At 39.5% G+C, this 21,833-nt stretch overlaps 1 protein-coding gene across 1 annotated transcript in view; it reads right to left on the reverse strand.

Annotated features, from left to right (window-relative positions):
- The window catches only part of LOC140943032 (uncharacterized), a 27,708-nt gene extending 6,892 nt beyond the window's left edge, over nucleotides 1-20,816 (reverse strand). The window contains exons 1-21 of the mRNA XM_073392066.1: nucleotides 20,427-20,816; nucleotides 17,034-17,265; nucleotides 14,232-14,545; nucleotides 13,530-13,576; nucleotides 12,933-13,035; nucleotides 11,295-11,423; nucleotides 10,812-10,988; nucleotides 9,730-9,817; nucleotides 9,152-9,219; nucleotides 8,490-8,556; nucleotides 7,973-8,081; nucleotides 7,030-7,108; nucleotides 6,547-6,722; nucleotides 5,834-5,912; nucleotides 4,437-4,681; nucleotides 3,838-4,000; nucleotides 3,068-3,124; nucleotides 2,412-2,504; nucleotides 1,858-1,928; nucleotides 1,183-1,342; nucleotides 455-625 (exon numbers count right to left, since the gene is read on the reverse strand). Coding sequence (XP_073248167.1) covers nucleotides 455-625; nucleotides 1,183-1,342; nucleotides 1,858-1,928; nucleotides 2,412-2,504; nucleotides 3,068-3,124; nucleotides 3,838-4,000; nucleotides 4,437-4,681; nucleotides 5,834-5,912; nucleotides 6,547-6,722; nucleotides 7,030-7,108; nucleotides 7,973-8,081; nucleotides 8,490-8,556; nucleotides 9,152-9,219; nucleotides 9,730-9,817; nucleotides 10,812-10,988; nucleotides 11,295-11,423; nucleotides 12,933-13,035; nucleotides 13,530-13,576; nucleotides 14,232-14,545; nucleotides 17,034-17,265; nucleotides 20,427-20,747 — 2,949 coding nt within the window. The 5' untranslated portion in view covers nucleotides 20,748-20,816. The remainder of the gene's footprint in view (nucleotides 1-454; nucleotides 626-1,182; nucleotides 1,343-1,857; nucleotides 1,929-2,411; nucleotides 2,505-3,067; nucleotides 3,125-3,837; nucleotides 4,001-4,436; nucleotides 4,682-5,833; nucleotides 5,913-6,546; nucleotides 6,723-7,029; nucleotides 7,109-7,972; nucleotides 8,082-8,489; nucleotides 8,557-9,151; nucleotides 9,220-9,729; nucleotides 9,818-10,811; nucleotides 10,989-11,294; nucleotides 11,424-12,932; nucleotides 13,036-13,529; nucleotides 13,577-14,231; nucleotides 14,546-17,033; nucleotides 17,266-20,426) is intronic.
- Between the last annotated feature and the right edge of the window lie 1,017 nt (nucleotides 20,817-21,833).

The raw sequence follows: 21,833 nt of genomic DNA on the forward strand, positions 1-21,833 counted from the left end.
AAGTCAGAGCCACAGTGTAAGGACTAAATTAAACGTTTTACTTTAGATACAATCTGCAGTCTCAAAGGGGTTAAAACCAAAATGTGCAGAATTATTAGCGACATCTCTAGAAAGTATTACTCATAAATGGTCAAGGTTTTGGAGTAAAAGTCACAAAGACTAAAGTCTCACTCTTACTAGTGTAATGAGTATGAATAAAGAATTCCAGTGATTTTTAAACAGGCGTTATTCCCCACAACCTCAAACGTAGTTGAGGCAATTTATTCTTAACAAGTAGCACTAGATTCTCGAGGTTTTGCCGACTCCCGACTCTTTCTACTTCAAAAGGGAAAAAGCAAACCTGCCCTTCCCACCTGACTGCAGTCTACAAATAAGTTCCCTTGTCTCGGGCGCTTGGACTAATAATACCCTTATTTCAAATTATATAAGTTAAAACCAAGTGTTGTTGCTTTACCTGAGGATTTGTGCTTTTGTATTCATCACATAGTCGGTTGTGTTCACGTACAAAGAGAGTATGAAATGCTATCAAACCCGGCTGTTCATTGGCTCGTGAGTCCCCGGCAACAAACAGCAGACTTGCTACTCGCCCAACTGGATTGTCATTCGGTAGCGCCTCATTATTTTCCTGTTTACAAAACACGTTTCAACAGGTGCTAGTTGCTTAATCTGAAAAATCATTTTGACTTTGGCGTAGAAGTTTAGTATTTCTAGTTTCTAGTTTGTGAAAGTATGAGTGAAATATTAAAGACTTTCAACAAGCATTGATAAATTGTGTCTCTTGTTTGAAAAGTGTTGCAAGTGACGTAAAAGTGTATCTTCGACCCCTCCCCAGATATAATTTTTGCAAACATTTTTGAGGGGAAGGGAATGGCTTACTGAAGAGGGGAGCCAAGGCCTTTTTGAAAACTGGAACCTAAGCGTAAGCAGTGAATGTATAATGAAAAAGTTCAAACCGTTGCATCGCGCACTTCATTTGGAGGAGGTTTAATTAGAAGGCGAGGCTTTATAAATTTGGGCAACTGAAAAGGGAGGGGGCTGGAAAAAGGGGAGGATAAACTACAAGAAAGATGACAACTGTGTCATAGCAAACGATAAATGAGTTCAGACAAGTACACGGACCCTGACTGTTTTGTGTTGAAAAGCAAAATAAGAAGTCCTTTTCTTTTCAAAGTTGTAACTTACAGGTAACAAATCATCGGGTATGACTTTTAGTTTTCCATTTATAAATGATCGTAGAGCCCTGCTTCGTTCTTCTGTTTCGCCATACACGACGGAGCCATCGATGTAGGAAGTTAGTTTGTTCACTTGTTGCCTTGGAATGCTAGTGCCTCGACCAGTACATCTAATGAAGAGAGAAAAAAGGTTCACTGCACTAAAAGGTACGGTAGAACTTTTCGCCCGTTTCATTTTGGGAAGTCAATGTTGCTCGTTTCTGGAGCGACTTGTCACGCTCTTTCAGGCACGATGTTTCAGACAGTTACCTGGTTAACTGTTACTCTCACTGAGGCACCCATTTATACGGAAACAAAGTCTAAGTATGAAATTTCCAAGAGCCAGTTGCAATTGCCGCATCATACTTTAATTTTGCTTTCTCCACAACGGGAACTGTTAGTCTTACATCGTCTAAGGATTTATCGCCGGGAAGAGAGATAAGAGATTCGTTTTAAAAACCCATGATATTCATATAACATCCAGGTCTGAGAAATTCCTAAATTATAGCGCCTAAACAAAAAAAAACCAAACAAACAAACAAACAAACAAACCAGTTTGTTTTCTATGGATGAAGGAAATTTAGCTTTAACATGATAGGGCCAGTAATTGATGTATACATGTTTATTCGATAATGTCTTTCCAAACCTGTTAAACGTGGTGCGTACGAAAGGGAGGTACACATTTCCTTTGTTCTGTCGGTCAAAATGAATATCTCCCTGGAAGCAGAGGAGAAAGCAAATATTTAATATCATAATGCATAGCTACATTTCCTCCTCAGGCAAAAGATTTACGCAAATAATTGTTAAGTAACAAATCACCCACACTTAAAAGGTTAAAAAGAGGACAAGGGCCCATCCACATACCCCAAGCATCACACGATAAGCGAGGCAGATAACAAATCGCTAGCGAAATCCCATCATTTGAGGAATATCCTAACAACATATTCAGCTTACTCAAACCCACCCAGACACCACGCATATCATACATAGTAGTCCTTAGAGGGTCTTACAAAAATTGGGGTTGTCAGAACTGCAAATAGCAGGTAATAGAACCAACGCACAAGATCTGAACTCATAGACTGCTGACGTTTCGTGTAATTTTAATAAATGACCAGGAAGGGAGTGCGATTATCGTGATTCCTGATTATTATAGCACAACAACAACTCAGCGACGACACCAAATGCTCTTCATATACTGACCTGTGGTACCTCAATAGGTAACAGCACGTCACTTTCAACTTCAAAATCCCGACTTGTAAGCGTTCCTGATGAATCGGTATCATGTGCAAGAAACTAGAAAAAAATTAAGCAAAACAGTGACCTCTATTTGTGAACAACACATCAGGTATTCTATTTAAAAACACCCTGTGCTGTGTAATATGTAAAGACTGGTGTTGTGTGTTGTGAATTTCTCAACATTTCTCACTACCATTACCAGAGTTCTCAGTTCTATTTTCTGTCAAACGATCCTCCCCGTCACATCCTAATAGCGTAATATCAATTCTCGACACTGCCGGTGACCTTGCGTGTATCGCGGAGAGGTTACGTCGGTAGCTCTGCTTTGTTACCCCTTCTTTCATCAGTGATCCATTTCACTGGTATTTAAAGCTACTTAATGCTATATATGGATAGAAAAACTGAGTCGAATGACAAGGATTTGAGGTAAAGCCTGAAAAAACCAACTCAGGACCTCTCGTACAGAAGGCCTCGCACTGACTAATTAACTGTGCCAATTCTTTCCACTGTCAAAATGAACCTATTGATGGATTGCCGCATCCTACCTGACTGATCCTGAATGATGGTCTGTTTCACTGACCTACTTAGTCACAAGCGATTAATTACGCCTCAATATATACCTGCCCAAAATTTGGACTGAAGTCACTGAGTCTGCGCGCACTAATCTTTGATTCAACCTGCAAAATAGGAAGTTAGTTAGCCGAATCGCAATGAGAAGCCGCAAATGCATTTTAACGACAATTTAACCTTCACTATAAGGTAATGAGAAAAGGATAAGAAAAGGATAGAAATTGCAGTCCCCGAACGTTGGCCAGTTATATCTTTGTCAGCTCAATAAGATAAAACGCAACTTTTGTGTTTAACCTCCTAAAAGAAGCAGCGTCATAATTTCCTATAAAGTATTCATTCGATAAAAAGGGCGTGGCATTTAGTATTAAATTTTCTAGCGTTTCCGATGTGGCGTTTATATATATACAAGCGCGGCGTTTATTTCAAAATCACATTCGGCAAAAATAATTACGATAAAACTGATTTGCAAATACTTTGTAAAACAGAAAGATTTCCAGTGTCTTGCTTTTTTCTTCCTGAAATGGACTTGTCATTGTCTGGATGGTGTAGAGTACAAGTTGTATCGAATTTTTTCTCATATTCCTTGAAAAAATCCCGTATACTTCTGATTGGATGCGATGTTTTTAAGACGAGGGCAACGTTTATTGGTAATATTGCTTCCATCTGCCGCGTTTAATCAAGGGCGGCGTTTAATGGGAGTTAATGCAGGAGAGAATTTATTAGCAAACCCTACTTATCTGTTTGGAATAAACAGACTGAAAAACGCTTAAAAAAGCAAAACGTTGATGCTGGTAGTAGAGATCTGTTGCTTGAGGCGTACCTGCTGAAACAGTTCATTGCTGATTTTTCTTGGTGATGGCCTGTTAGCGCCTGCTGCCATAACTATACCGTCTGCGTACATTGGAGGAGCATCACGAATCAGATCCTCTTGTGCAGCACCCCATCTCACGTGAACTTTATTGTTCGAAGTACCCTCTAAACGCCTATAACGCAGGAAATATAAATGCGGGACAATTGTTTTCGCGTGCTGAAATAAACCAACAATTGAAAGTGATCGTTAATTATATAATGTAAAAAGGGCATAGCCATGAAGAGCTAACAAGACTTGGGAAAGGCCCAAAAGAAAAAATGGACGCCCTAGTTTTAATCGACAACTCAAAACTGCATGAACAGGTTTCACTTTTATCAAGCGTGGAATACAGGTGTATGAGTGAAAATCTACTTGGAGGAGTTGTGCCATCACAGAAACTCCGCATTTACAACCATTTTCGTAAAGGGCCGGGAATATCTTCGAACGATCGGCAAATTTTGAAGGCATGAGTGCTATTCCTTTCTTTGGCAGCTAAGGGGTGGGTTATGGCAGGAGGTTACGGGAGTGTATTTACTAGTTTATGGCTTGGAAGATACTCGGAAGCGTACCTGTCATCTGTTACAGTTGGTACCGCCCCGATCATTCTTCCGTCCTGACATCCGCTCAGAGCGCTGCTTGTGAACTCGACTTTTGCCGTGGAGTTGGCAGTCAGCGGTTGTCCTCCTGGGCTAGGCATCAGGCCCACTGTGTATGTGAAGGACTGGTTACCAAGCTGCGCGTGGCTTTCTCCAGAATTTACTTGAAACTTTACTGTTTTCCCGTCTGGGTTAACTGTTACTGTTGATTTTGAAGGCTTCAGGAAAACATAAGAAGTTAAGAAACCACGCTTAAGATCGACATACCAAAAACGTATTAAACCCATTCGCCCCTGAACCGCCCGTAACCGCTTGCGCAGATCCACGTCCCTTCTACCGCTCAGTGTATCATCTGATTCATCATTTTAAACTTTATCATTTAACTTGAATGTGCAGGGGGAAGAGATCTTTCAAACCATTTCATGCACGCGTCAGCCAAAGAGGCCGGAGAAACCATGTAATGTTGACCAAACATTCCCATGAAAATCTTGTTGTACTAACAAACCAGTTACGTTTCATTTCATCTTATCTTATAAGATCCTAAAAGCTTTCTTAAAATTTTCCCACGGACATGAAGCCTAATAAATGCCCAGCAAAAGAAAAAAATGAAGCAAAATTCCCAGGAGCGAACGGGTTAAGGCTTCTAAAGTTTCGCTTCACAAACAAATAATCCTTTATTCCAGTATTCAATAACTTTATCAACCTAGCAAGAACGACCCTTTGAATCGTCACAAGATACAATGTAGAAAGTTGAAAAAACCGTCACTCCTAGTAGCTAGTTGTCGTGTTATAATAATGCTCGTGGTGTTCTTAAAACAATCACGTTTGGTATCCTTAGAGAAAAGAAGAATAGATTTTTGCTTACTCAGTAATTTGCTGTGAAAGGGGAATGAGATATTTTAGACAATCGGATTTGTAGGAATTTTGTCTTGTAGTCGCTTTAAAGGTTTACTTAGACACGAAACGTTTCGCAGCATTATACCACTCCCTCCAGGTTTTTTTTAATTTATAGTAATGGTGTGGTATAATTCTTAGAGTTATCCTGTACCGGATTCCATCCAAAGAGGAAAACCTAGACATATGCTCCGACATGGGGGGCTTCCTTGCAAGTAAGAAACATTCCCTCGCCGCACAAAAAAATCCTTTGGAATTTCTATACCATATGTCTAGAATAGGCCTCTTAAGCTTGTATGTTTTGTTTTCCCAATGAAGATACCAGGCCGGAATTTGACAGTTTGTCTTATTATATGTTATGAGTAGATATGCACCGCAATTTTGAAAGAAGCAGTTCTCTAGAGTATTATCACATGACCTGCATACTAGGGAAAACAAAGCATACAAGCAAAAGAGTTCTACTATATTTGGCTTACCTGTTTAACAATCGATGTCACTTGTAAGGAAAAACACTTGTCGAGAGAAGAATATTGAAACGTTTGTCCAGAATCAGAACTAAAAGAAACATTCATGAAGTCATTTACCAATCCTTTCACTGATTCTTATTCAGTCCCATTTATACTGACATAATTAATGACTATTGAAGTTCCACAGACTTACTAGCTAAAAAGTAGTTAAAATCATCTGGCATAATTATAAAAAAGCAATGTATGAAGAAATCGAAATAAAATTTTAAAGCTTTCATTAGCCCGACCGTGAGGATGTTCACACATTATGATATTTCGTCTTCCACAGTTGTCATCTAACATTTCCTTTCAAAGAACTCAAATATCGCCAATTCCAGAGCAGTTATATTTTAATTTACAAGACACTCTTTTATGTAAGAACGTTTTCGTAGAAACATCGAGGCTGAGAATAGGAAAAATCTAAAGGAAATTTTCCTCCGTTATCTTAGGGCCCCTAGGTATTGGTCCGGTCTAGCGGGATTGGAACCCGTAACCTCTCGCTTTCTTAAGCAGTCTGGTCCTACTAATTATTTACTACCGAGTTTACCTCGCTGCGGTTAAACCTTCTTGTCAAAAAGAGTGCACAATAAAACACATACCATTCAAGAAGCAAATAAAAATGTATCTCCTTTTATAACATGCCGTTACTTCGATCATGATCATCATAGTCATTGCTTACTGACCTGTTAGGCTGTACAACTCGTAGCCTTGTATTAGGTGTTACGTTAACGTACGTCACCATGAGATTAGACGGCCACGTGACTTTGACTGTGACATTACCACTATTTGATCCCAGTCCAAAATGAGCAACAACCGAACTCTGACCTAAAAAATGTGTACTGGAACCAATTTGCTGTGTCTGAAAGAGAGGAAAGAGCAAACTAATACGAGAAGGTAATGCCTTGTTTTAGAAAAGATGGCCTGAGGAAGGTAAAACTGAAGGTCCGACTTACTTCAACACTCTTTTACAGGATGGAACGAAATCTAATCTTTTTCTAACTTTGTCTTCTTGGCCATTGAATGTTAAGACAACAAATCCCACAAAGCTAGCAAAACAACTCATACAAGTATACGATTTTCTTTTCGCCAATAATGACTAAAACGGCTAAAAAAGTGCCGAAATTCTTCATTTTAACGCCTTGTACCAATTTTCTAGTTGCCTATACCTGTGTATGGTTGTTTCCCATGATCACTTGCACTCGGGCTCCCACGCTGTCACATAACTTATTTGAATTCTTAAGACACCTAGAACAAAAGTTGCACCGCAGCAGTCATATCTGGAATTCTTAACAAAAATATTGACCCACCCACCATGATACCCCAATGGGGGTAGGGGATTCTCGACAGGTTCATTCCCTTCCCGTTAAAATCACCGGTCGTCAGACTCCCCTCCTGCTTCTTGTGTTACATAAGAATTTCCCTGCCGATCAACCTGCACCCTCCAGGACAGGCATTTTGAATTCTGATAGTTTCTTCTCAAAACATTTGGTGAGGTTATATTGTGCGATTCACTGAGCGGGCACTCGGCTATCTTATTCAGTTAATTTAAAAACCTCGCGTGACCAAAGGAAAATTTTCAAATCAAGAGGAAACAAACGACAAGTGACGTTACATGCTATTAATTGGCATTGTCAAATTAGAATGGCTTGGAAAGTTTGCCGCGCGTCCAGGATAGGTTCACATACCTTTGCAGAGGTAACAATACGACAATTTTCTTTTTTGGTTTTACAGTTACCTTAAGAAACCTCGACAACGTTCAAAAACAACCGGTTTTATGAACCAAAACAACAGCTCTACACGTGCATACGCATTTTAGTAGGTTTTTTATGACGTCCACTGTATTACTACGACTGATGTGAAACCTGGTAATGCAACGTTTTATGGAGGACGTGAGCCTACGAGTTTATAAATATTTGTTTCTTTTTTTGAACCTGGATAAAGTCCTTAAGAATTCAACTCTAGGAAAAGTGACGTTCATTTGAAAAATAGGGAGGGTCCAAATAGATGCGCGTATTCAATTTTTTAGCGACGTTTTCACTGTCGTTGTCGCTGTCGTTGCTTAAGTGTTCGCCATTCTTTAACTCACACCAAATGGATTAATCACCGTACCTATGTACTACACGTGTCCTTATCCAATTGTTCGGCTCCTTTCGCTGATATTGATAGAAAAACGGTGCTCCAACGTTATTACACACAATGATGTCTTCATCACCATCATCTAAGAAAGAAGGGTACACGACTTTTTAAGAACTGATGGAATTAGACGACATCAGTGAGGGTAGGGACGCGCAGTGTTTTAATAATAGCTAAATATTTCCTGATGAAACCTCGCGCAAAACACCTCATTGTAGTTCTGAAGACGAACCAAATTTCAGCAAACCTTTAACCTATCCTAGATACACAATAGAGTCACTTATACGAGGAAAAATAAGACACGCGTCTTACATAAGACGCCTCCTAAATAAAAATATAAATAAAAGCCGTCTCGAACGTGTTCCTAGGCATTTCTTGTCGGGTGCCAGTTACACTTATAAATACCATCTAAGTTTTATTTTTATACAACGTGACTGAATTAAGAACTACAGAGAAAATACCGGAAAAGTCGATGTTGTGATTATAGTATTACCATCATAGTCCCATTTGACGAGGCCTCTTCCTTTTCCTGTGCCATTCAGTCCATAGAAGGCAGTTACCTAAAAAGGAAAAAAAAGCCAATACCAATGATTTTAAGCCTCAGACCTTACAGGAGCTGCACTATAAGTACTTTTTCATTACATTAGAACGATATTGGCATAACATGCGTCTTACGTCGCATTTTCCTGCCAAGCGTCCTAGTTACTAATGCACCATCAGATAATTCAGTTAATTTTCCGGATTTGTATAATTCTCGTGCAGCCTCATTGTAATAGATTCTTGAAAGCCTCTGTCTTCTTATCAAAATCTACTCTACTAAATCAGCTGTATATTCAAACTTTAGTTAAACGCTTTTTAAAATTCATCAGTTAAGCAACCGCGATGACAAAAGTCATAAAATTAAAACTGAAAAAGAGAACTTGTGTTCTTTTAAACTTCATCGTGATTATTCCAACTCTCTCTCAACTTGTGAAATAAGGGAGAACTGCCTTACAGTAAAGGAACTAAGAAGAAAGGGCGATCGAATTACGAAATCTACTAAACAGCCTCTGACAGATTAACGCCAAATTCTACGTTTATCATGCAACGTCATTTTGGACGAAGAGAGGGATGAGAAGTAGTTGTATAAAATCAAGGTAAAAAGTTTCTATTTACTTCTTGAGTTTTCCCATTCTGACCAGTTCCAAGGTTTTGCCATAAATGCATCTTGTTGAATTCATTCCCTGAAAAGTATGCAGGAATAATAAGTAGCAGATTTAATAAATATGGTTATATACCGACTAAATAATATGGATATCGACCGAAACCAGCCATTTTCACCAACAGAAAACTCAACATCCACATATGGCGTCGACACGGGATTACAACCCGGGCCACATTGGTGGGAGGCGAGTGCTCTCACCACTTCGCCATCCTTACTCCCGGTCGAGGGGGGCAAGGATAAAAGATAAATTTCTGATTCTTCAGTTGATAAAGATGAGTTACCAAGGAATGCGAGCCTTTTTTCCCGGGCATTTTTCACCTTACCACTACATAATCCAGAAATTATAGTCAGTGGGGCCGTCTTGAAGTGCAGAAAAGAGAGAGGCTAGAAAAGAAAAAAAAACGCAGAAAAGAAGCCGTTGCTGCCAATAGAGTGTTAGTCCTATGTCTGATTATCCGGGAAAAGGTACATAGAATTATTCGATGATCCACCTACTGAGGTTTTGGTCTGTTAGGAGCTTTGTACTTACCGCTGGTTGAAATGAAATCTAGAAAGCCATCGTTATTGAAGTCCATGAATGCCGCGCCCCATGCCATACCACCATTCTCTACACCCGCCTGATGGAAAGAAACATAAATGAGAAAAACGGAGATCGCCTTATTGTTTAGTTACTCTAGTTGCTCGGTTGGTTTGGAAAAGTATTTAATTTCCGAGAAATTTTCCGCCTGACAGACGTTTTGTGGCTTGTTTGAGAAACTATAAGGTGTTTTTTGCTGTTTTTTGTTATTATTATTTTATTAATAAAGGATAAGTGAAAAACAGAACTGGCGAGGAGACCGAACAGAAACTATAGGAACTCACAAGAGCTATTTACATGAATTGAAGAAAAGATGGCGAAAAGTCGAAGATGGAGAAATTAATAGGATCGGTTTTCATATTTACTTGATAATTTAATCTTCGGTATTTTCTTAAAGAAGGAAAGGAATTGAGAGTTGATGACCTCGTTGTCCGGTGAATCTTAGTTCCATGGAAAAAAAAGGGGAGAACTTCTTAGTTTGATGGTTCTTTGGAGAATATCTCCATTTTTTTTTTTACAAAGGTAAGCATTCAAGGGTCTAGGAAGAAAAGATAAATGGCTAATGGGAAGCGAGGTGAAAAGCCGGGCAGAAACTCGCGCGCCTCCAGACCCAGGCCAGACCTAAGAGGCACCCACTCTTAGTGCCCGAGCACTAGCGCTGTCTGGGTACTGACGAAAATTTTTTTTTTCTTTACCTCATGAGTACCCGTGTAACTATGCACCATATTTTGCTCTATTTGGGCTTATCAACCGTCAGTTTGAAATGCGGGCGTGGTGGATGGTTATGGGTATGCAAAGCAGTGAATTGCCTTGGTACTAACAGAATCTGTGCGCACCCAAGAAATAGCTTGGCTGCCCAATTTATTGCTCGTGTCTCAACCTTGCACTCGGCTACAAGCACCAAGCCCGAATTCTGGCGTGGGTACTTGAAAAAAGGGTTTGGTCATGTTAGTGCGCAGTGATCACCGTACTTGGGTACGGTGCTGGCCACCAACTGTAAGCATGGTTTCACCTAAGTGACCACCTTAACTTGCCTGATTTGTAGCGTCTTCAAACTGCCTTCCTCCAAGGTTACGATATAACGAATTTCCACTGGTAACGAACGTACAGCCAGACATGGTGCATTCGCTTTGGTTCTTCCACATGGCAGAAGAAAACCAGTCCAGGTAACCATCATTATCCCAGTCTCCTGTAGCATGACCGATGGCGTTCTATGGAAAAAAACGAAAACTCCATTTGAAACTCGTCAATTATGTATTTGAAACGCAGGTTTGATTAAAGGCAAGCCTCGAATTACCCTTACTTCTCACACTCGTTCATGCTACTGCTCAGCCAAGTTAACAGTGTGAAACAACTAATGCCAGGGGGGTCTCGAATATGAACTGGACAAGCACTGTTGTCGAAAACTTATTGGCCAGTAAAGGAGTCTAATCTGTGCATAGCACAGGTTTTTTAGACCGCTAAAGGAGACTAACTAAAAAAGACAACTTAAGGTATCAATCTCATGCCAGCCCTACCCGCAATCCGCTAAGTCCGCATGATATAGTGCATTCTGTGAAGTTACTTTTTTGTGTGTTCCAAAACATTTTACTTCCACCGAAAGCTGCAGTAACTAGTAGCTCTGGAAAGCCGTCGTTGTCAAAATCCTGCAATGACAATAACAACAGTTTGTTAGGCTTTCACCTTTGAAACAATAAAAATGTCTACTGAGCTTTTTAATTTTGACCTTTTTGTGCGTGTACGACGATGAGGCCGAGACAGGAAGATCGTTTTAGTGATCCGAAAAGACTCAGTACTTCTGGGTTACTTGAGCAAAGGCCGAACTGAGCTGATGTCTTGGTTTACCAGGCGCGTAATAAAACCCCTGGTAGCTGTCTCACGTACAGTGGGCTTTACTCTCTTTGTCGAGTGGCTGATTGAACAAGATGTTACAAATATTTCTAAGAACGGAAAATCAAGTGTTTGCTGACCTATCTGATTCATTCCACCCAAGAATGAAAAAAAAAAGAGAAACAAACTACTCATTAAAAATATATTTATTGATAAATAATTAACAATTATGGGACGAGGTTGAGCAAAATATCGTGACTTGTCAGGGGCGAGCAGATCAATGCAATACACTGACAAATCACGTTGTTATATTCCTAGACTTTCACTCAACTGAACAGGGACAGCCATTGGCTGACTCTTGGTCACGTGGCCTTGGCTAAAATCAAATGTATCCCGATCGTGATACATCAAGCAATGTTCCCCGCTCGGGATACATTACAGCACGTTATCAAAGCATGGTGGAAAGTGGCGTGACAGAAAGCGGGAAAAACACTGCCAGTTTTCTTTTTCGTGATGAACACAACAACATTCACAATAACACAAACATGAAGCCTCAAGCTAAAAGGCAACGATTTTCAAAGTTATCCCAGAAGAGAAACAGCAGCTAGTGGAGGAAAAAGATGCAGATAATGTAAGGAAAGTACTCTTTAAATCATTCATTCAGTGGTTTTGAGAATTAAATTTATGTTCTTATAAGTACCGAGTCGTACTGTTTTGATTCGCTCCTCTTAAGCGTATTCTTTTGTTGCTGTTGAAGTACGTTGGAGTGAAAGTCTAGAAATATAACAAAACACTTAATGTCAGGTTCCTCGGGAAACAGTTGGTTTTCAGTTGGTTCGACTTCGTCTCGGGAAACATCAGGACTCTTGGGAAAACAAAACCAACTGTTTCCCTTGGGATCTGACATTAAGTGTATAATATTTTGCGATAACTGAGTTCAGTAATCTTTTTAATTTATCATCCTGATTCGATCACCAAGTTTGTTTTTTTAATTAATATCTTCGGGAAGCGAAGCTATCTGACATTTTTCACGCAAGAGCGATCGAAAGAAGGAGAAAAGCGTGGTTTCGTTTACGCATGAGCAGAATCTTATTTGCAGCCAAACAAAACTGGACGACATTGCGCTTAAGCAGACAATTATTTGTAGGCAGTTATTTGCAGGTCCCGTGGTGGGCTTTCGGCCAATGAAAAGAAAGAACAATTTGCATCGAATGATAAACCGTTATATCTGACGTTTTATATCTTCGTATAGTAAGTGAAACACTATCGGCTGGAGGCTATTATGCGTAAATACAATGCTTACTACTAGAAAGAAGAAAACTCACTGTGAATGAAGAATCATAGGTGTAAGTTCCTTGATTAAGCATGGAGCCGTTATAAGAATCATCCAGATTTACACCAGCGTTGATTGTAACATCTACAAAGTACCTTTAAGACAAATAATCGATTTAAAAACCTCGTTTTGAAGACTCGGGTTACGTGTGGCAGGCTAAGTACATATAAGTAAAGAATCTTTTAGGTTTTATATGGAGTAAACTGCTAAAAATCTAAGTAATTGGCCATAGAATCTCATAACCTTATCCGAGAGTTAGCCTTTTAAAGAGCTGTGTTAAGAAAAATGGTTTAAAAAGGTTTAAAGGCTTGTTTATGGTGGACGAAAGTGAAATTTGTTCAGTTCCCTCGCACCGTTTTCTTGACGCGAAGCTGTGATTATGTCTCTCTCAGCTAATTTCTCAAGTGTCTTAGCCAATAAGGACGTATAATTGGGTTGAAGCGCGTCGTTCAAAAACGCTTCTGCTCAAGTTCCCTGATTTACGATCTTTCTTATTATTATCAAACAGCACATTAATTCAGCAGTGTTCATCAATTTTAGGTTTTAGCACCTAAAGACTTCCGCGGCTGAGCATAAGTTTACATCCTACCCTGGTGAGTCGTGTCCTCTGTTTCGTAAGAGCTTGGAGACAGACGGCTGAATAAAGAGAGTAAAAGATTGTGTTAATAGTCAATATGGCGCTAAAAGCTTAAAACGCAAGCGTCAGCCACACCCACTTTACAGGTCTATCACAGTGAAGGATCCAGACCTTCAGATAAGGTGGAGGGGGGAGGGGGGGGGGGCGGTCATGCAGACCTTGAGATAAAGGGGGCCCGATCTTAGATAAAACGCCCTTCTGGCCTCAGTTTGGTCGAACAAGTAGGAGGAGCTGGGCCCCCGTGGGCCCCTCCCCTGGATCTGCCACTACATCATTTGCTACCATGATCTCTGGCGCTTCTCTAATGAGGCTGACAGGACAAAACCAAAACCACGCCAAATTAAATAAGTTTCTTTTTGAAACAAGGACGCCTGCGCCCAATAATGAAATTCTTTTAGTGGGCACTCTCTCCTCGGGAGAGGCTCCCGCTGGGTACTCCATTAAAAATAGCAATAATAATAATCCAAAAATAGTAAGTGCGCGGTGGACGATCGCAGGAGCCCATAGGAAAAACGTTCTCTCTCCCTCCCATCGTCCCCTGCGCGCTCACAAAGGTGCCTCTTCAGGGGTAAATAACTATTTTTTATTTTATGCATTTTTGTGGATAACTGACATAGAAATTGTAAGCGGATGAGATTAGTTTCTTTTAATTACCTTTCCCAAAGAGTGCGGAATCCATTCTGTCACATAAATGTCAACAAAACCGTCGAGATCAAAATCTCCAACATTTGGCGTCATCCCAGAAAGTTTGCGTTTGTCACTCGTCTGCATCGAACAGTTCCTTTGCATAGCTTCTTCCCTGAAGCGTCCCCCGTAATTTATATACAGATAATGCCTGGTATCACCAACCGTAGTCACATAAAGATCCAGATCTCCATCTTGGTCAAAGTCAGCCCAGACAGCACCATTGGCGAGGGAACTGGGTCCAATATTTACGTCTTTGGTAACGTCAGTGAATGTTCCGTCCCCTATAACACAAGGAAAAGAATTACGGGAGAAACCTAGAATGGATACTCCAAAATCAGGTTGGACATCTTATGATAATTACCAAATCCAATAATTCTATTTTAAAAAACCCATCGAGAAAATGTCGAGCCAATTGAATATATGTGACCCTCCACAGGATTTTAATGCTAAAACAAAAGAATTTATTTTAACACGCTTTAGTACGCTTGCAATCTTGCCTAATTAGCAATTTCTTTTGTTTCAGAGGACACGCTTGAGACAATTAAGCGTGAGCAAGTCGAACAACTTAATATGCGCATATCCGTGATCTACGGCACGCTAAGCGTGTCGTGCAAGCGTGTCGTGAGCGTGCTTTCACCTTTAGCATCAAATTCCTGTGGAAGGTCACAATTATTGTAGTGAACGTGGATGGTATCAGGATCATAAAGCAAGTCATGCAAGTCCAAGGCCAAATATGTACACTGCTCAGTTCTCCTCTTTCTATATAGACACCTTAAAGTTTATAAGTATGACTTTAATATTACTTTTCATCATTTATTTCAATTGAAAAGGACAATCCAGACTTCGGGGCATCTGTTCTATTCAGCAGTAGAACTGGAGATTTTAAACTTTGGATGAAGAGGCTAGGAATTCTAGTTCAGGAACACTGAACGAAACATTCTATATCTGTTCGTAGCCTGAGTGGCAGGCGTTCGGGGAAGGGAATTCTTGCGCGCCCTTCACACTTCTTTCCTAGTTTCGAACGCTTGCTACGCATGCATGCTATTCTTATCGTGACTAGTTCTAACCCTTATATAATTAGCTGCTGGCCGGTGATTTATGGAGAGACATCATAAGTGGGCCATTTCCGTTTATGCTAGCCTTGGTAATTCTACTTAGCATAATCAGGCTGATAGAGTATTTTTGGAACATATTACTCAAATCAGCATTTCTTTCCTATTTTCTTCCAAAAAAATTACAAACCTCACAGCAAAACAATCTCAAACTAACCGACTACTTTGCACGAATCGCTCGATCTTCATCAGCGATGTAAAATGAGGTTCGGTTAACAGAGGGGATTGTAAATGGCAGGGGGAGGGAGGGGGTACAGTCCCTTATCTCTATTGCTTTTTTCTGTTGAGATATCCGAAAGAAAAGGGAAAATTTTCAATTTTTAGCACTTTTTCTTCAAATAGCAGTACTAGTGGTTTTAGTGCTCAATGGAACGTGGTAACTTAGAATAGCTCAGTTTGTTTCCTCAGCTCTACCTTCAAAACAAATCAACTCAACTGTAGAGAATAATGGGTACGCTTATATTGGTCACTTGTCCTACCATCACGTATAATCTTTTTAATCTTTTTCTATCAATAATGTTGCGGTTGCCGCATAGATATGATCTATTATTGTCTTTCTTATCCAGACAGCGTAAAAAGAGGCGTCTTGCGAGGTCTCTTAACGCAACCGAAGATTACCATGCACAAGTACAAATATCTCAAAACTGCAGCACTCCTTCGCGAGTAAAATAAGTAGACGTTGCTGAAAACAATAATAAAACTTTTTCTAGCTGGTTGACCAAGGCAAGGAGAATAATTTAGTTATTAATAATCCCCGCAAGCCTTCAAAGGTAAAGAAAATTAGCAAAGTTATTACTTTAAAAATGTTAAAATGAAATCGTGAATTTAATTTACTCCACATGCACTTCAATTTTAAGTCCATCAAGTTCACCTCAGAACATTGCAAATTGAGTTATACATATTGGAGCGGAAGTTTTTTAGTCGCTAAACGAATGAAATAATCCATTTTCACAACTGTCACAACTATTTTCAGGAGTTATTCTTTCTCGTTTGCTTTGGCGAAGGGGATAAAAAACCGTTAACTTAGACCCTCTCAGCGTTTTTATAACATTTGGTAAGAAATAACACTGATTATAAGCGAATACCCATTGACAAAGAAGCTGGAAAGAAAGCATCGAAATTAGCAAAGTTACCAAGTTTAGCGAGCGAAGATTAATAGCTCCGCCAAATTATGAACCTTTACACCCGTTTGCGGCATGGTGGTGGAAACTCGCCTTCACCGCACAAACGTCTGTAGAATTTAGCGACTTTGGCAAGCTGTCCCTTCAGTAGTTTTAAGTTTATCTCTCATCTGTTCAATACATCAGTTATAAAAGAAACTATGGGTCTCTTCTTTAGTTTTCACTTAACGTTGACAAGTAAATCTTTGCCTATATTTGTACAAAGGGATGGTGAGAAGAAACAGAAGAACGATATTCAGTCCAATTCTCCTATCTCGGCCTAATTTAAGGGAATCCGGATTCCCGAGTCCGAAAAAGCTGGAATACAGCTCAAGGAAGCCGAAACCCCTCTAACGATTGGAATCCGGAATCCAAGATTGACAAAGAACCTTCAGGAATCCAGTGGCTGGAATCGGGAATCTACGGGGCGTGGAATCCAGAATCCAGGACTCACTTGGATTCTTTTACATTGGGCGACCTATCACTTGCTCACTTACCATTGTTCTTATACAACACACTTCGGTCATGAAACACAGTGAAGTAAATATCTTCCATTCCATCCCCGTCATAATCGCCGACCGCTGCTCCGCCAGTGGCATGCTCAGGGGCGCAATACTCTCCAGGAATTCGTACTTTGTTAGAGGAGTTTACTTGAGGTATTACTTTGTCAAACACACAGTGAGGGCTCAAGGCACCACTCATGCGATGTACGTGATGGAATCCAGCTTTCTATTGGGAAATGAAAGATACGTGTATTAATTATATTAACTATTTAATTATATTCATGAAAAAAAATTTCTAGATTCCTAAGCACTAAAGGGAAAAGAAATTTTTAAAAAGTGTCGGTACAGAAAAATATGTAAAACCACTAAAGTTTTCCTTACGCATTAATTTCGGGCCTGTTTTGTTCAGAAACAGGTTCTAGGGGCAAAAAATAAATAACTTTCATAACCTCACGTTATATTTTTATATAACATATTTTCACGTTATATATTTTCAAGGTCAAGAAAAATTAAAGTTCTGTCAGTAGCCTTTTCTTTTCAAAAAACAGAAGGTTGTTTAAGCAGGCGGCGAAATTTCGGTCTAAGCCACCGGAACACTATTTAAAAAAGATCTATGATTATAATGAAAACCCGCCACTGATCATTTAAATCAAATCACGTTCGTATTAAAAAAAGTTCATCAGTTGTTTCGCACGAACAGAAAGCGTGATTCTAGTTTTGAACTAAAAGCTAAGGCCCCTTCAAGAAAACAAACGTTAAACCGTTAAAAATTCACTGCTGCTTGATTTAAATTTTGAACTTTGCCCATTTTTTCGTTCAAAACCTAACCATGTTTCCACATCTGTTTCATGGTTTATTGTAACAAGAACTGCAAGACAAATTTCGTGTGATTACAAACAGCCTTAGTGGCGGCGCGAAATCTCTGCATAGTGTACGTGGCAGATAAAACTCATAACCTTCATAACTTCACGTTATCATTCGGCAAAAAAAAAGGTCAGGATAAATTATAGTAATTGACATACTTTTCTTTTCAAAAAACAGGAGTTTTTTAAGGTGCGGTGAAGCTAACTGCCTGCCTTAATTAACTCACTGCCTAAGTCGCAGTATAAGTCAAATAACCGCGCCGAAGTATTTATTAAAGAATGACATTGTTCACAATTATCATGAAACGGCTACTGATCAATTTAATCACTGTGATCACGTTCTTAAAGTTTATCACCGGTTTTTCTCACCGAAAATGCAAACAGACAAAACCAGAAGGCGAGACTCAAGTTTGATCTAGTAACGCCTTTAGCACGCTGAACAATTCTTTGTTGCTGGGCTTAAATACCTGAATTATGCCCTTTTCTCGGTTCAATATGAACAATTTTACGAGATCACAAATCAGTGGAGTCGTTCTAGGCTTTGTGTGATGTTTTGATATAAAATGTGGGTATTTTTAACTGTATATGTCTGTGTCGTGGTCCTTCTTTATATAATTTGAACTGTGTTCTTGCCGGTGATTTGGCGAACAATAATTAAAGGTTCAATTCAGTCGACTCTCTGTTATAAAGGACACCGCTAAAAGTAGGACACCTCTATAAAAGAGAGTCAAATAAAGGGAGTAAAGGAAGACAGGGACCAACTCCAAGTGCCCGTTTTACAGAAGAGTCCTTCTAATAGCTCTAGGTGTCCGACTGTATTTTTCCTTCTTTCAGTTAACGTGGTCTTCACAGTATCACATCTCCTTAGTAAACATATTCATCACTAAGTAACACTTCGTTTGGCTGTATTTTGCAGCGAAACAGTAGGTCTGGTGTGTAGGGTGAATAGACCTATAAATATTCGGCTTAACTCAATGTTGTACCCAATTGTTAAGATTCTTTGCGTTTTGTATTTGAATTAGAGCGATTTTCGTTTGACCTTGAAAAGTGGTTTTGGTAAGTGTTCGTTATTTGTTTTATCAGCCAATGGATGAAAAGATCAACATGGACTCTTCGTTTTCCTGCCAAAGAGAACCCTAATATGGAGAAGCATTGTTCGATTGGCCAATCGTGTTGCAGTATCACGTCAAAGTGAAGTATCGATTTCTAGAAAGTTTTAGGGCATGAAGTTTTTTCACCCGAGAGTTCGCTTAACCAATCAAAAGCCACTCGCGATTGTATCCGCTCGATAAACCAATCAAATCTCTCTAGTTCCTCTCGTTTGTTGCTTCTGTTTTGTTCGCGTGTTTTCATTTCAGGGTCAAACGAAAAACGCTCTATAATATCGCATTCACATTTAAATGATGTGGAAATTCCTGGAACAAAACGTTTTATTCCCAAAGGGTTTGAATTGTGTACAACATAGAGTTAGCCGAATAGGTCTATTTCTGTTGACTATAGAGAGGCCCAGGAATACTTTTCTCCTTTCAAATCCCAACAGCAATGCCACCCCCTCCCTCCCACCCACCCCAACTCAGAGTTAAGGGGCAAACGTTCTTTTGCTTTTGATGCTGACACGAAAAGCTATTTGATATCATGGTAAGGAACACCTTGTATCTAATATGTGACCATCCACTGTAGAGATCGGCGCGGCCCAGCTTCACTCAGACACAGATATCGCGCCTTAATCACCGTTAACCCGTACCCTAACCCGTATAAATGATGTTCATACCGGTCGGTATGAGTGTGAACATGGCCTTAGAGTCGTGCAAAGGTACCTTTCTTGCGCGTCAAAGGTTAATAATTACAGAACTTCTCTTTAAATACCTTCCGTATACAGCTGTCAGCTCTCGCCTTGCGGACAGCTCCCTACAACGGACACTCCGATAAAACGGACAGCAGCTAAAACCCAGGCAGACGTTTGACTGAAACTTACTCCCGCTATTACGGGCTCTCGCTAATGAGGACACTACCTTGAGGTCCCTATAGTGTCCGCTATAAAGAGAATTGACGGTAAATATAATATCGCGGTCGTTGAGAACATTGGACTCTCTGAACCCGTACTGCTTTGCCCCTGCTTTGCTGCTCGCTCGCTGCAATTTAACTTTGTCCGACGTGCACAGCTTTGAAGCCAAAAAGGGGATTCAGATGGCAACTTTTCGTCCGGAGTTACTTTTCCACGAGTGAGTTGCACTCTATTTTGCTTGCTATTTTGCGATTTCTTTTGCGTCTTAAATTGATGACTGTCGCAGTCAAATTATTGGTGAATTTTTTTTTGCTCAGACACTTAGATTGCTCATTCAGCTGGAGGATCTAATTCACTGTCATCTGAAGTAATTTATAAAAAAATTAACATGATTAATGGCTTGATAAGCTGTCTTGCACAGTTCTAAAATTGTTTTGATTAAAATGTTAAAAGACAAGAAAATGTGTAACTATCAAATCATTTTATGGTGGAATGGAAAACAAATAGATTTTTAAATACCTGGTGTACATCTTCAAACTTTGAGTTTTGTCCAGCATCATCGGCATACTGATTCTGCTCAGTTGATTTATCTTCAATGCAGCTTCTAAACGTTAGATTTAAAACTGCATCGTTTGCAAGCACTTCGAGCCTATCCAAGTTTGCTTGTCTGGTCCAATGGTCTCCTTTCTCGTCGATTCGTCGCTCTGCCCAGTAACTACCATCTCGAACTTCGTACAAGTCTTCTTTAGGGATTAACGTTGGCGTGGAAGAAGTTGAGGAACGGATGACAAATAAAATCGTCAAGGCAAAGAACAAAATTTCTCTCGACCTTAGTTCCATCCGTATCTCTGTTTTTCGGTGAGCTTTGCCGCGAACAAGGAAAAAACACTTGGGAAGTCAATGCTGAGATAGCTAAGTCCGTTCAGGTCAATGCAAGGCGCTTTGATTCAATTAATCTGCCCTTTTCTTTTCTTTCCTGGTTGCATGTTTACTCTATATGACAAGCTGCGCAATAAAGTTACCTTTCATTCCACAGTAGCTTCTGTTCAATCATTTTTAATAAAGTGAAACATACTTTCAAAACCGCCTGTCGCGTGCTAGATAGTTTATTAGTTTTCATTGTTCCTAAATGCTTTTGCTTTAGGCGTTTAAACTTCTCTTTCTTTGCGGCAAGGTTATTTTGGGCCTAAGTTTTGAGGTTGCATCCGGAAAACACTCAAGAATCTCTGACCATGAAAAGTTCTTTCTTTTCCGCATCGTGCACAAAGATATCACGGAGAAATATTTAACAGAAATACGACTTCATTATTGTTGCATTATTATGAAACGAGATATTCTTACATTTTGTTGCATTGAGAAACCCTATGGTTCAAACTGAGTCTTTGTAGTTTGTCTAAATTATTATTTTACCATTTATTGCGGTTTGTTATTTGCGTTTTTCCTTTAATTTTCCACTTTTTATTTTGTTTTGTTTTTGGGCAAGTTCCAAGGGTAAAGATTTTGAAAATGAAACTGTCTGCGAATGTTCACCAAAAGTTTCATTGAGATTATTATTCAATCAATGGCGTAAGCATTAGTACTTATCATATTTTAACTGAGAGTTAGTTGTCTGTGTTAGAGAAAATGTCTGATCCATGCAGACAGTTTACAACTGTCTTTGAATGTGTGAAGAGGAAACCAGTGTCGTCGTTTTTCTAATTAAAACTAGTTTCGTGAAAGATACGTCTAGAACATCTTTCTGTCAGAAGGTAGATGCAACACTTTTAGTGAGCTAAATCGATGGAGACCTATCTTTGAGGAACGGCTTTTCGACCATAGGTACTATAAAATGTGTAAAAAAAAATTTTTTGCAAATAGAAACAAAATAATAGTAATCAAGTGGTATTCAGTCCCTTTTTAGCCACTCCCTTCCATTAAGAACAGTTA

Source organism: Porites lutea, chromosome 7 (assembly GCF_958299795.1).
Source record: "Porites lutea chromosome 7, jaPorLute2.1, whole genome shotgun sequence".
NCBI lineage: Eukaryota > Metazoa > Cnidaria > Anthozoa > Scleractinia > Poritidae > Porites > Porites lutea.